General features: G+C 30.8%; 1 protein-coding gene across 1 annotated transcript in view; it reads left to right on the top strand.

Moving 5' to 3' along the window:
• The window catches only part of Smp_170290 (neuronal differentiation protein), a gene marked incomplete at both ends in the record, with an annotated part of 74,354 nt that overhangs the window by 46,102 nt on the left and 11,704 nt on the right, over positions 1-16,548 (top strand). The window contains 4 exons of the mRNA XM_018794591.1: positions 653-974; positions 4,444-4,639; positions 8,539-9,105; positions 10,072-10,358. Of these exons, the coding sequence (XP_018648989.1) occupies positions 653-974; positions 4,444-4,639; positions 8,539-9,105; positions 10,072-10,358 (1,372 nt within the window). The remainder of the gene's footprint in view (positions 1-652; positions 975-4,443; positions 4,640-8,538; positions 9,106-10,071; positions 10,359-16,548) is intronic.

Below are 16,548 nucleotides of genomic sequence, written 5' to 3'. Positions count from 1 at the left end.
TTGTTGTGAAATTCCAAGATTTCCTTTTTTCCAAGTTGTGTAAATCATCATCTTGTTTAGTATTGCAAGTAGCTGGTTCACAAGAAACAAGTATATAAATCAGAAAGTTTTCTGTTATAATCTGTTTGACAACATCATTTTTGTAAACAAAGTTTTTTTATTTTAATGATGATTACTTTAGGCGGACTCTATAAAAACCTTTGTAATTTTTTCAACATTTTTTATGACACAAGTTGAATTGACGGAAGATTCTTTGTTATGTGGGAGTTTACAATTTATAGTTTGTATTTAAGACTAAGTTTTCAAATTCATCTACAGAAAAACTTTGACTCCTAGAGATAAAATGTAAAAGATTGTGTGATTATTATACTAAATTGTCCTGCATATTTGTAAATCATGGACCAACTTTTGTTAGCGGTAACTTTCAACCTCTAGGTACTAATTTTTCCTAAAAATTGAACTTCAGTAGCCAAACTTCGAACATGTGAAGCAGTAAAGTTGTTACGTCGCGATTGAAATATTTGATCTTTTGTCTATTAATGGTTGATTTTAACTTTGATGTCATTTTTCAATTGGTTTATTGATTAGTTGTGAGTTTATTGCCCGTTATTGAAAAAATGTAAAGTTTTGTAATATGTTTTCAAATTGACAGATTTCCAGCTTTTTCTTGGTGCAGTGGTCTACAACGTGTAACTGCTGGATGTGCATTATTGGGCCGTGGTCATCATAGTCTACAAGGAAGTAGTAAAAACTCTAGCCAACAAAAGTTAACTGGAAATACAAAATCTCAAAAATCCATCCAGTCTAACGAATTTACAAATCTTGGTACTAGACCTACACCACCTCCCAAACCTGGTCCACTTATTGTGGAAGTATTTCTCACTAGAGGGACAAAAAGTGGTTTAGGATTCAGTATAACTGGTGGTATTGGAAATGAAACAATCAATGGTGACTCAGGAATATTTGTAACTAAGGTGTGTTATAATATTATATACTTGTATTTTACATTAGAATATTTCTGTTTTAAAATAGAATACAGTTTTACAACTATGTTATGAATGACCTATATTTTTTCTATATCTGTGAGCTATAAATGGCAATGAAAAACTAAGTTTGTTGATAAATTTGTGATTTAGTAACAAGCTTGTAACAACGTTTTATAGTTATATAAATCGATGTTCGTTAGGTGATTTCGGAAGCCAAACTAAACACATTGAAGTTATGTGTCTATATTATTGTACCAAAAATGCATCTTTGCCATAAATTCTCATTCTCACGATTAGAATGACCAAGCTAAGTTGTATCCCTTTTTTTATAGTTTTGAGAAGTTATATGAGGTTTTCCGAAATTAAAAAATAGTCTATTAAACAATATTTACTCATTGGGTCAATTTCCTCATGGATAGCAATGTTGATCATATTTTAGTGTAAGAAATTTTTTATCAGAAACTAATTTTAGTAATCAAATTATTTCTTTCTTTTTCTTTATGAAACCTTTTAGTTTGGATTGTTTGTTTTCAAGAATAATTCAGTATTATCATTCGAGTAGGTCTGATTTATTGAAGCACCATTGTATTATCTTCAACCAAATATTTAAGTGAAAGTTCAACAACTGAAATGTTTATAATGGTCTGTATATTGTGGTGATTTTAATTGTGTCGTGAAGTATGAACTTGAAATTGTTAGTGTTTCATCGGGTTTTGTCCGTATCTTGTCTCCATATTTTATTATCACTTCTTATTGGCTAATTATGTTCACTGACGTGTTTACTGTTACCTAGACCAGTTGTAATACGGACTTTACATCATTTCTACCTGCCGAATATATAAATCGCTAGGTTACTAAAATTCTTTTCACAAAAAGGCTATTTAGTATTCATTTGTTTCAGACATCAGTGCATTTCTCCAAATACTAACTATCCCTGTTTTCCAGACTGCTTGAGTTTGTTCACCAATTCAGTCTGTTAATCGATAAATTATGCAGGATGTATGATACACAAATAATATAGATGATAAAAAACATAACTCTCAACAAACACAAATCATAAGATTTTGAGTAATTTACACCAATAGGATATAAATATATACATACTTTATGGACATAGTGTTTTAAAAATATTCGTCGTTAGTATTCTTTACATGTATTTATGAATATGAGTTCTGTGGATCCAAGGATACTTTCATTTATAGTATTTTATTTATATCCTATCACGTACTATTTATTTATGAAGGAATACTGGAAGTGAAAGTCTACAGAAAGCTAAAAAGTGTAACCCATCCTGAGTCATTTCAACCAGCGTTAGCAACCACTGATTATGATTATTACTTGTATCCTAACTAGGTATCCAAGAGTTAACCATGTTGTAAATCAAAACAATTGTTTATATATACTTGTACCTGTTTGATGATTGTCATAGTAGTTCTCCAAGTCTCAGCTACGTACAGTAGGACTGTTTTGACGTTCGTATTGAAGATTCTCAATTTGATATTTGTTGACAGTTGTTTTGGGTTCCATACGTTCTTCAATTGTAGGAATGCTGTCCTTGGTTTGCTAATCCTCACCTTCGCGTCTGCATCAGATGCTCCACGTTCATCAATGATGCTATCCAGATAAGTGAATGTTTCCCCGTCTTCTAGAGTTTATCCATCAAGTGTGATTGGATTGTTTAGTGTTCTCTGTGTTGTACTTGAGAATTTCGCTTTTTCCTTTGTGTATGTTGAGGCGTACTGATGCAGAAGCAGTTGTTGCATTAGTTGTCTTCATCTATATTTGTTCGTGTGTATGGGATAGGAGGGCTAGGTCATCTGTTAAGTCCAAATTGTCTAATTGGTTCTGAGGTGTCCATTGTATACCGTGCTTCCCCTCAGATGTCGAGGTCTTCATAATTTAGTCAACCACCAAAAGGAAGAGAAAGGTTGAGAATATGCATCCTTGTCTGACACTTGTTCTCACTTGGAATGCATCTGTCCACTGTGCTGTATGCACGACCCCACAGTGTGGTCCGTTTCATGAATTCCATATGACGTTGACGATTTTCTTAGGCACATTGTAGTGTTGAAGAAGTTTCCATAAGGTCCTCTTATCCACACTGTCAAATACTTTCTCATAATCATGGAAGTTGGCGTGTAGTGATGAATGCAATTCAACTTACTTTTCAACTATGATCCATAGTGTTTCGTTTTGGTCTGTGCATGACCAATCCTTACGGATACAAGCCTGTTGATCTCAAAACTGGGTGTCTATTGAATCTTTCATTCGGTTGAGCAACACTGTTGAAAACCTTTCCTGGTTCTGACAGTAGTGTGATTCCTCCATAGTTCTCACATTGGATCAGATCTCCTTTCTTTGGTATCTTGATGAGATACGCTTTTTTCCAGTCCATCGGCATTTGTTCTTCCAAATCTTCCTAAATAGGTTGTAAAGCATGTTTGCAATTACTTCAATGTCTGAATTCAGTGCTTCAACTGGTATATTGCCAGGTTCTGTTGCTTCCCCACTCTTGATTTGTCTGATGACCGACCATCCCGGTTTCTCCGATCGTTGATGGATTGACATCTATAGGAAGGTCTGTGTGTGCTGCTTCGATATCCGGTGGGTTCAGTGGAGCTGGTCTATTTAAGATTTGCTTGGAGTATTCTACGCATCTGCTCCTCCATACTTGATTCTAAGTGATTGGCATGCCTTCTTTGTCCTTGATTGGTTTCTGGTTTACTATATTTCCCTGATAGTTTCTTCGTCGTGTCACATAGTTATTTGATATTTCCTTCCCTTGTAGCTTTTTTCACTATCTTTGTTAGGTCTTCCACGTATTTCTAATTATTAGCTCTAATGCTCCTCTTCACTTGCTGGTTTGCTTTAGTGTATTCAGCTTATGCCTTGACTTTATCAGTCCTTGTTCTGCTGTTGTTGATTGCTGTCTTCTTGTTCTTCCTTTCTTGAATCTTGTGCAGGGTTTCAATAGCGATTCATTCCTTAAGATGATGCTTCTATAACGCCATCAAACATCTTAATATCCGGTTATTTGTTTGTCAAGCGAAGCCTCTAAAACTCATAAATTTACATAAATACTAGTAGCTTTTTTAAAGGAAGATGTGTTATTAAAGCTAGAATTCATGACATGCCAGTAATGTGTGTTGACTGAAAGTTCTTCTGAAATTCAGAATGTTCACCAAATGAGTGATGATCGAAACACGCCATTCAATGACTTTAATCTAAATAAATTTGTTATGAATAGATATAGATGTGATTCCGGTAAAGAATTCGTAGATCATAACATTTTAATCTATTTATCAGAACTTACAATCTGATCAGCTTTTAAATTAATGTACAAATCGGATATTAGTTCAGCTGTAATAACTGACCAAAACAGCGTGAATATCTGATTACGATTTATCGATTATTAGGTGTATAGCTATAATGTGCCCTTATTTTTAAAATTCACTAGCTTACTCCTGGTGGTGTTGCAGAGACAGATGGTCGAATTCGTATTGGTGATAGAATTGTTCAAGTAAATGATGTACCACTAATTGATGTAACTCATGAACAAGCTGTCCGTGTTTTGAAACAAGCTGGTGATCAGGTTCGACTTATTCTAGTAAAACATGTAAATAATTATTCATCACGTCAAACTTCGTCAACAGGTAAGTGTCAGGTTATGATCATATATAATTATCAGTACTAATAGCATGATTTTGACGTTAGCCTTAGGGTTTACATAACTTCGTTCTCATGAATCTTTCGTTGTACAAAAGTGGTTTGTACATTCTCATGTGTTTTTAATGAAATAATAAGTGGTTTTACCGTAACATATTTTGTTGGAAAGTGTGTAAAAGCACCTATTATATGAAAATTTGCACATCCTCAGATGGTCTCAGTCATATTGAAGTGTGACCGAGAAAAACTTGGAATCTTTTAGTTTTTTTGTTACACTTGTTTTATTTTTTACTACAGTTAGATGAACGATGTTCCTGTCTTCTTACTGAAAATGTACATTGAAGTTTCCTTTAGGTGTCCCATGTTATAATTTGTCATCAGTATTTCTCATATTCAGTTACTCAAATATCCAAAATTAATAATGTATTTATTTTCGTATCGTCGATTAGAAATTTGCAAGAAGACACTACAGTGTCCTAAAGCAATCGCTAATATTTCATAAATATGATCTATGAATAAGAATCATACGAAGTGAATTAAAAATACAAACAAAGCATTAATCAATTTTAATATTATAGATTTGTTTTTCTGTCGATTTCCAAAAAAGGATAAATAACAATTTTTAAGAATTCCTACACAAAGTTGTAGCAAATCTTGGATCGTAGTTAACTTTTAATCGAGGTATATGTACAATTTATTATTAAATAGTGGATAAACTAAGGTAATAAAGTGTGGATATTTTAACTAAGTAAAACTGACCAGTATAAACGAATATACTAGAAACGCAACACTTTTTAACTTATTATAGAAGTTTTGTAGAGATCAGTTCAACCTGGTAATGGTTTCTGGTCATAAAGTTCCATATTCAGCGTGAAACTAAAAACTAGATAGCACTGAACAGATGTTTGTACCTAGTATGAGGATTTTTGTCTGTCCCAAGCTACGATTCCCTTAATGATCAAACATATTATGAGTGGAAGAGCCGTTATGAATTTTGCTGGTTGATCATCTCGCTATACTACAAATTGAATAAAGTTGGAAACACATACCGTTGTCAAACGGTTGGGCATGATTTTCATGAGCCTTTATGATCCTGAGTTTAAGATAATGACTGCGAATTAGTGAACAGTTTCACATCATAACAAATATTAAGCAACCAGTTTTCATATGGAACTTTAATGACTGAATTAACATTAGTTTTAAGATTACTAACAACTTCATCTAATTGAACTACAGGTAAAACAAATGAGATATGTTATGTCTTATATTCCTGTTACAGTTACTGTTGTCCTTTCCCTTAAATTGTTGACTCATTTACATATTCATTAGTGATTTCCCAAACTTTGTCCATTTATATTGAATAAAATTACTTTTTCTTGTACATAACTTTTCTTTATATATATATATATATATATATATATATATATATATAGACCGAGTTAAAATTGATTCGCTTAAGGCTACTAAATATGGTTTGATATTTTTTCGCCTCATTTCTCCTTTTATGTTCTACTTTTAAAAGTTCATACAGAATCAAAAACTATTTCCCCAAAAATGAAAAATCGATCGATCTTATTTACATATAATTAGGGATTTTAATTAACAGTAAAAATTAAAATGGATGAAAAGAGTTTTTTTTCTTCTTTTGCAAATTTACAAATAATAGTGTCATAAATGAAACGATTTTTGTTTTGTTGTTTACTATATATAATGTTTATTGTTTGACAAGATGAAATCAAATAATTGCATGTAGGAAACTTCTTTTTCACATTTCAGGCATAAATTCATTTCTTGTTATTAAACTTTATAAATAAGTTGGGATAAATCAATAAATGTTTATTTTCTGTAAAGTTAGGAATCATGGTAGCTAATAGTTTTTTAATAAAATTAAATTTTATCATGAATCAATATGAACGTAGATATTTTGTTTTCGAGTAAATTACTGAAAAGTTGAGAGTTATTCTGCTCAACTTAAAAAAGGTCTATTTAATGCTGATCACCTACAATTGCAAACAGAGTGAAATCTAGAATTTAAAAGTAACACGGTGGGCAGTATGGATTGAGATATCTTTGTTGCAATATAACAAAAGTCAGTTTAACGCTTCCCAAACCGTAATATTTCTACAGGGATCTTCATACAAACACCTTGTTGAATAGCTTTCATTGTTCATATGCTCATTTATCCAACTGCTTTATTGAGAGCATATTTTTATCTGAATGAAACAATTCGTAACTGTTGGCCGAATGAGAGTAAAATAAAATTTTATTAATTTGTAATTTTTTATGCAACATTATGGAAGTACGGTTTTCTAAACTCACGGTCATTAGCTTTTTGCCTTATCAATATGTAACGTAATGATACTGCCAATTAGAGAACAGTAACTGATCGACCGGATTAATGACGCATAAGCCCACATGAACAGTTTAGAGTCCTTATTGGTCCTTCTTCCTGACAAGCCCTGCCTGTTGAGTCCACAACACAAATCTCAGCCTCCACGATATGAATTATATATTTCAAACATACTGGGTTTTTATACAACTCAAACAGACCACCTCACATCATAAAATAAAAAATAACATTTGTACAAGATCTACCCAAAAGTGGCTGTGAATACGGGAGACTGTAATTAATATACTGGGCCTAACTTAATAGTGGTAATTGATATAATAATAGTCTATTGGTCAAAACAGAGATTATAATAAGAGGAATATGAATACATATAGTTTAGTCACTTAAAAATTATACAATATAAATGTGTATAATATTAGACCATAAATTTATCCCAACAGTTACCATTCATTATATCAAGTAAAACTGACAAACACATCATGTTAAGCATTTATATGTCATGTCTTTTCGAACAAGCCCATGATTACAATGTAACACTGACAGAAACAAAGTTGTTAGCTCATTCTCCTCATACAAAATAAACATTTTTAGGTAGCCTTCTTGTAATAATCAAATTGTTTAATTACGAATAAATTATCATTTCATTTAATTTGTCCAGATAAAATTTAAGTGAATAATATTTTCTAACAAATTACACAACTAGCCAGTGAAATTGAAATTTCTTTTTAGTAAACTAACGAAATTATACCTAGAGTGTTTATAATAAAATTAACTATTTATAAAGAATTTGCGTTAGTAGTATCTCTCATCAAACAGTATTTATTCTTATTGGTCAGAAAATATGTAGTATTCAAAAAAAATTATTACATAACATTATCCTAAGTGTTTCAAATGTTTTATTTACATTTTCATCACACATATAAATCCATTCATTCAGTTTAATTACACGACAGATTATTTAAATCATACTGATCATTTATTAATTTGAAAAAAATGTTTTCATTTATCAACAAGACCTGTGTTCATAAAATCATGGTAAACAAATTCATATATATTCTCATAATATAATTACTAAAACAATTGCACCATGAAATCCTTAACCATTTCTGATGTTGACTGTCTTTTTTATATCGTAAAATGGATAAAACTACTCTACGTTTTGAAGCTAAAGCCTAGATAATAAATAGTTATGTGATATTAAAAATACTTGATTGTTTCAATCAATCTTATTAATAGGGTCACTTAAAGTAATAGATATATCATCAAGTTTAGATAAGTGTGTTATTTTACTTGTCTAATCTGTTTAGTATGTCTACTGTGAATATATTAAGTTCTTACAATTTTCAAGTATACTTAGTAATTGGTATTTATGTTTAGGAAATGTTTCGTTACACCCAGTTGTTTTACCTTCCATTTCCTTTACTTAATAAACAAATCTAAATTTCATTATGTTTGGGCTACGATATATAAACCTTTTGATGAAAATTGGTTTCTTTAATCTCATTTTTCATCTTTGTTTCTCTTTTCTTTTCATAGAAATAAAGACTGAATCAAGTGCAATTAATGATCAAGATGGAATTATTTGTAACAATGATTTCAGTGGTAAAAATAGTTATGAGGATAATGACGTTGGACCTACATGTTATGCTAAATCACGTTCATCATCAGTATCTTTATCGTCAATTCGTCGATCAGCTTCTTCTTCTCCTTCCACTTCATCTCATACATCTCCACTTTCAGAACCATCTGTACATAGTTCTTATCATGATGAATCATCATCCGGTCATCCAGTGGAGTCTGATATAAGTAAACAACAAGAACAAAATAAATATCAACAATCATCTTCTGTACTTTCACAATCAAAACAAGATCGTAATTTATGTCATAACGATCAAAATCATACTCATCATCGCCGTCAATCTGGGACTACAAAAAAAGTCCATTCATCATCTGTAATACCTAATGAACGATATCGTTCTTCACCAGATTTATCAAATGAAAAGTACCATAAATCACAACTGACTAAAACCGTCACAACAACAAATAATCCATGCTTTGGTTCAACTGGTCAAGAATTACTAGAAAATAGAATGGTTGGTATAAGTGAGTAAAAATTGTCAGTTATTGTTTTACCCATTTTTCCGATTCATGAAATTTAATTGTGTTAAAAGACCTTTAAATGTTTTGTGAGTGTCCACTATTTTGACCTTTTTTTTGTTTTCATCCATAATGTATGTGAGTAGTTACATTTAAGTAACTTGATTTGTGAGACTGATGTCAATCTTGGCTTATAGAAATTGAGACAATTCATTGTTCTATTTGACTAAATATATTTGGAACAGGTTAACTGGATTCTTTTGCTATGTTTGTTGATGTTTTGAATCATTTTTCTACAAGTGCATTCAAAAATAAAACAGTGTGTAATAGTTGCCTTGTTTAAATTTTAGATAACTCAACTCCATTTCGAGTCCTAAACTGTTGATTTCAGTAAATTTTAGGTAATCGAAAATGAGTTGTATACGTGAATTCGCACTTTGCTTTACGATCAAGTTGTACAATCTAGTTGAATAATTTAGATTAATACCAACATGTAGAACAAGATATACACCATCATATAGTAAATATTTTACTATCCTTAAACTAGCACTTTGGTATCATAAGAATGGTTATTACTCAACTGAGGGGTCATCATTTACAACAATTCAGAGTTGTATGAAGGACTAAGAAGACCCTATATGTTGTATTTACTAGTGTTTGATAAGTGACAACACACTGAAGGCTAAAATTATTTCCCCACAGATGTGATTGATGACAATGAATAAGGAATTAAACGATTACAACACTTCGTTATAACCCTCTATTAGAGTGGACAACTGTAGATAGGCTTATAAGTGGATGAGTTTTGAGAATGTTTACTTGTACTTCTGAAAGGTACATCATTTTTTGCTCCGGAAATATAAATCAATAATAACTATATATTGGGAATGACTTTTCTATTCCACACGATGGATCACTACAGTTTTCTTTGCATTTTATATGATTTTCATTTATCTTTTTGTAATCCGTCAGTTGATTATGCAGCAGCTGCTTCAGTGTCCAACTTACTTAATGAATGGCCAAATGCTCGTCTAGTTACATTGTATCGAAGTGGTCGTAAACGAATTAATTCTATGAGTCGAAATCAAACGGATAATTCTGATATAATTCAACGTGGTTACTCATCAAATAGTGGAAGAAACCTTGGTTTAAATATTGTTGGTGGTGATGGTTCAGAAGCAACATTTATTTCTCATATACAACCTGATAAACCGGCTGGTTTATCAAAAAGGATATTGGTTGGTGATCGATTGTTAACAGTAAGTTTTATGAATTTTAAAAAAAAGAAAGTGTAAATTGATGAAAATAATCATCTAAATAAGTGTTCATTTAATTTAAAAAACATAACAAAAGTACAATATAATTCAATTATCTAGAACAAACGAAATTTCAATTATAAAACATTCACTCATGATTGAACAAATTTTCTTCTGAAAATATTTTATTGAAACATTTCCTTTTCAATTTATTGTATTATGACTGACATAATGCTTTTCTGTACACTATACTTCTTCTGTGTATGCTTAAATTACTAAAACAGATAATATTAAACTGAACTACTCAAATTTTAAAAAAAAGAATAGAGTTAAAAATAACCTTCATTACTGAATCCGAGGAAAAATGATCAGCTGTTTCATACAAGAAATATTTATTATTGCATTCTAACACATCCTTATTAAATAAGAACAAGTAATTTGAAGTTTTTTTACCGAGCACGATACATTTAAGCAGCTGAGTTGAAATGCAATAACCCACATTTCTAAATATTATATAGAACGATTAGATATAGTTATAAAAATACAAAAGTGGATAACATTTTTAAGCCTTGAATTGAAAAAAAATTCATATACCTCATATACAAAATTTATTTAAAATCAAGCATTTCTTTATGTGATACCAAACATTAATAAAATATTATCATATTGCCACATAAAAATTTTTTGTGTTAGACAGTTGGGGGCAGTCTGCAAGAAACTATACACCTATATGTCGTGCGAGTTGTAACTCATCAGCGAGGTGTACCTATAACCTTGAGGAATTGGTATTCTGTTCCGTATTCCAACCCTGATTACTCAGTAATGACTGGTTAACTGTAGATTTTTTGGGTGTAAGGCATTAAAATATATACTTGACGTTGAGAAAATGGCAATATATAGCTTTTAGAATGTGAATTTGTTCACTATAAAACTATAATGGAAACTAGTCTATTTACTAATTAACATATCAATTTCAAATACATTTCTAGATTCTTTCCAAATTTTCTGAAAAAAACATCTTTATTCTAAAAACTTGTGCGTAAGCTAATCCCATCAAGTTACTGTTTGGTCTTATCACAATAACAGTGAAAGATCTGATTTCACCCGGACATGTCATATAAAATCATAATCAGCCTAACTTCACTCCGGTAAATTGATACAAACTTTGAAATGAGATAAATTTATAGTATTTTGAAAGAAAGTTATATTTGTTGTTGTAATTTAATTGATTAACGAAGTAATAGGAATCCATAAATTTGTTTATCTGCGACCTGTTATTAAAATATATGTATATTCCATATATCAGGTCACTTATCTAGTCGTATATTTCTGTCTATAGAATCAGCTTCAATTCCTTATATTGTACACTTTTTCGATTGAAGCTCTTTATTACAGTTCAATCAGTTAACTTATTAGTGTGACTTGATTTTCATTATATCTCATGATTTCGTACGAGGATTGACAGGAGTCACAAACCGTTATTCAATAAAAAGACACTGTAGCGACACTTAACTTTTAATGAGCCAAACTAACCAATGGAATCGAAAGGTGGATATACAGTGTCGTAGATTCATTGTGACTAAAAATATAAACCATTGAATGCTAAGTAAGTGATTTGAAGGTCGTTTTCACGCCATGACATTTGAAGGTTCTGTGTTCTGTCTTCAATAGAACCGTGGATGTTCAAATACTTGAACGCAATAGCTATCCTATGCATCTGTTTTTCAGTCTCTATCTAAAGTCAGTCGATGGTACAGACTACCAAATCAGTCAACCTATGAGAAATATTTTCACCTACAACAAACCGTTAGGTTAACCATTATTTAAAATGACCAATGTCTCAAAAAATTTCTTACATTATATACAGTAAAATCGAAACAGTAGCAGTGTATTTTCTTGGGTGTGTTACTTTTTTTAAAGTAAATAACAGATATAAAATACTTCTTTCCTGTTGAATGCAATTGTTTATCATCACTTTTGATTTGAATGTCATAAGTATGTGTTTAGAATAAATATCGATATTTCTATCTCTTTCAGTGGTATGTTTTAAAAATCAACGAATGAAAGAAAAGAAAGCTTAAATACTTTTTTTATTCTAAAACGATATGTTTATTTATTTTCCTTTTTCATCTCTTTAGTTTGTACTCATTGGCTGATTTAACTTTATTAGTTTTTTACGAGTTAATTATTTATTTGTAATTGCCATAATACAAGCAAAATTTAGTTTTGTCAACTAATGTTCATCAATGTGATGAATGTTATTTTATTTTGTTTTGAGGACTTTTGACATAAAAAGGTCAATTCACACATATTAGTATATCTGTTGAATTATCCTTCATAATATGTGATTACGAAGAATGTGGAAGTGCTTTTAGATAGAGTTTTGATAGTCGCCATCAGCAAAGTCCAGGACGCGCGTTTTTTGTATTCGAAGCTCATCAGCTAGATATACCTACACCTCAGGGTTGATGTTCTCTATGAGAATCAAACCCAGTTTCTTTCGTTCCATATGTTTATTATTTTAAGAACCCAGTTTTCTTAAACATCTGTCTAGTAATGATAGTAAGCGTGATTGTATAATAACATCTGTCGAGTTATTGTAGAAGAGGAATATTCAATAAGATTATATTATTGTCTTTTCTCAACTTTTATTAAGTTCGCCGATATCATTTATCATATGCAGCCTTAGATAAGTCACATTTAGCCACACTTTGTGTTATAAATAATGATAACGTACTTTACCTAAACGAAGTTAGACAGATGGGTAATTGAACGGGTTTCCGATCTCACCTACTTCATTAAAAGTAGTTTTATTAGGGATACAAAACACCGAATTTATAAGCATATCGATAAACACTAAGAATCTCCATATTTGTACTGATGCTTTGAATTGGGAATCAAATTAATTTAAACACGAATATTTCTTCCTTTTTTATTTAGCTAATTGACTGAATCATTTATTCTTTATATCTATCATTATCTTAGTTACTGTCAGTGAAAAAGCGATTCATCTCATCTTTAACTCGGTGTAGTTACTTGGTTTAATATTTATTTTCATTTTCATATTTAGTTTACACTTATCCTAAAATCTACGGTTTTAATTCCTGTAAATAAAAAACACTTCAAAATCGTTGTAGAGCTATAATGTATTCAACAAGTAGCGCTTTCTCTCACGTTTAGATTGAAATTTGCATAAAGTTAACGAATTCACTTAATTATTTAATATTATACAATAATTTGAAATGAAAGTTATCATCCTACTTATATGTTTACTTAAAAATATCAAGATTTACACGTTGAAAGCTACCTAGGAAAAAGACGTTTGTGCACTTTATACTGTATATTAGTGAGTTTAGAACTGTTACAATATCGTTTGGTAAAAAATGTTTCTGTTGTGAAATTGAGTTCAGCTGTCGAATTTAGATTATTTTTTAAACGGGATTAAAGTCATGTTATGGTTTGCTGAAATATCGTTTAAAAGTGTACCATATGATAACTATCTTCATTTTAAACTTATGCTACATCTTATTCAACAGAAGAGATGAAAAATACATATTTTCTTCAGTGATGTATGAAATTTTAATCTTAAATTTGTTACTTACTTAATTATAAACGGTACGATCATGTCTATTCTCTGTAATTAAACACGTTCTACCGAACAGTGTTTGTGTTCTGGCAGTTAGTTCCAATTATTAGAATAATTTATTAATAACAACTGTCGTAAATGATTTTCTTGCAAAACAACGGTTTTCTTAAACATCCTAGATTTAGTTTACTGATGAGAGACATAAAACTATGAAAAACAACAGGGAATTGAATTTCTAAAGTTTCTCTCTATCTTCACCAATCGTCTTACATGATTGAATGTCTTGACATGTGATGATAAATTTCCTTTGATTTAAAATGACATCCACTAGATAAGTCTTCATTTTTCAAGATAAAATCTTTTTTATTAAATGTATCTAAAACATCATGGAAAGCAGAAGAAAAACTGACTACTGATAAATACAAAATATTTTTCTCCGTATGGAAACTTGGAGAAACGTATCTTCTACTTCTCTTTTTCTTACTATAGGGAAGGGTGTTTACTTTACTCATCGTCATAAGTGACATAATGTTTTTGGTTGAATTGTTTTTTTCTTCAGGTTGACTAAATTGAACAGTTGTTAATCAGAAAAATGAATTTTATTGATTTTTTGTTAGATTCTCTGTATACCTACTGTTTTTAATAGTTACACATAGTTCGTTCTACTAAATACATGGTAATGCAGTAAAATAAACCTATTGTATTTCTTGAGATGGAAAACAAGACAATCTAATAAGGAAAACTTTCCTTCTATTATTATCATCCATTGAAGATGTACAATTATATTTATGTTAATTTAATAAAGATAATGGTCTGTTAAACATTAGAAAGTGATTGCACAATATGGTGTTTAGAAATTTTTTGTGTCATGAGTAACTTGAGTAGTGAGCGACAGGTTGAAGAAAAATAATCAGATGAAAACAGAAGCGTGAGAGATGATTTTTCACTCGACGAATACAAAGGAAAGTGAAAGAAAGAGATGACGATAACAAACAGTTGAGAATAATGAAAAACTAAAGATGTTCAAGCAGTGGTTGGGTAAGAGATTGCATACACTGCTTAAAACTACTACAGATTCACCAAATAACATTGTCGAGAAGAAAAATTTCTTCGTCGAACTGTTTTCATTTGATGACACTGATATAACATGTTTCCGTGATACGAAGACCATCAGCAATAATTTTGATAGTGTTTATCTACAAATGCTGTATATAAACACTGTTACTATGTGTTATAGGTTTGTTGCTCAGTAGTTTCAATAATTGACGGCCAAATATATGTAATCCAACATTTTTTATCGATACAGTTAGATCCAACACTTCCTGTGTGCCGTATAACCTAAAATACAAATATGGTAATAATTATTGTGGCTAAATGAATAACAAGCATATTATTAGTGGTATATTCCTTCAATGACGTCTCTTATAGATCAGTTTGGTTATTGGATTCATAAAGTGTGATCTCCCCTGAGTTTACGTTCAGAATTCTGTATTCTACAACAAACATAATTTACGTTCATCACTGAATAATACATTAATAAGTTGGATAGTTGATAAATTTTCCATTACAGTGATGAACAAGTTGTTCTTAACCAAGTTTAAAGAAGTTTAAACATGACATAAAAACCTAAATAGACAAGAGTGGAAAGTGTATAAGCCATTCAGTTGCAAGGCGCATTCTAGATTGTTTACAAACCACTTGACAAGTCTGTGTTATGATTCTTATAACTCATCTAGGCAGATCGGGTTAGTTTAATCAATATTGGCCATAGGTTTATATGAATATAACTAGAATTGTAAATTTATCCTATGTTTTAATAGTGCCAATTAAGTTGATAGTTGTAGTTATTTGTACTCACATTACTGCTGTCTACACGTACTTATATTTACTCATCTCTTGATATAAATTGAAGGTCTCCTCAAATTTCATGACTACTAAATTCCCGATGACGTTTTATAAGTAAAAGCGTTTGCGCGAAACCGAAAGTCATGGGTTTGAGTCTTGCCTGCAAGATCGTGGGTGCTCACTGCTGAGGAGTCTCTTACTGGGACAAAATGGCCGCCCAGTGATTTCAGTGGTAGTCTAACATTGATCGGTTCATGATTTCAATGAAGTTCAACAATTTCCACAACCCCCATACTTACAATTTTTCAGTTTTATATTCGTTTTAGTCAATTAATTCTACATCATAATTGCGTACAATTACGTGCTTTCGTAACATTTTTACAAATATAAAAAAATATAAAAACTATGACTTTCGCGAAGAATCACCATATTGGTTGGTATATTTTATTCTTCACCTTTCTTTCAGAAAATCAACTAGGGGTTACTGCACAATTCATATATCAAATATATTATGGAGTCCTATGAGATATCATCCAGTAAAAATACTAGTCGTTAACACTTGAGGAAGAATTTGGATGGGAAATAATCATTGTTTAAAACATTTTTGAACACTTTTTGATTATCTACCAGTTAAATGCATTTAAGGCCGAAATTTATTACAATATTGGACACTTTGCACAGTAATCAAGCACGTGCTGAGTAAAGTGATAATAATAGTTATGATTAGAATTGGTTATTCTCAAAGATGATGTCATCTTTTGT

The sequence above is a fragment of the Schistosoma mansoni genome, chromosome 1 (assembly GCF_000237925.1).
Source record: "Schistosoma mansoni strain Puerto Rico chromosome 1, complete genome".
In the NCBI taxonomy this organism is placed as follows: domain Eukaryota; kingdom Metazoa; phylum Platyhelminthes; class Trematoda; order Strigeidida; family Schistosomatidae; genus Schistosoma; species Schistosoma mansoni.
This window is presented reverse-complemented; position numbering and strand designations above follow the sequence as displayed.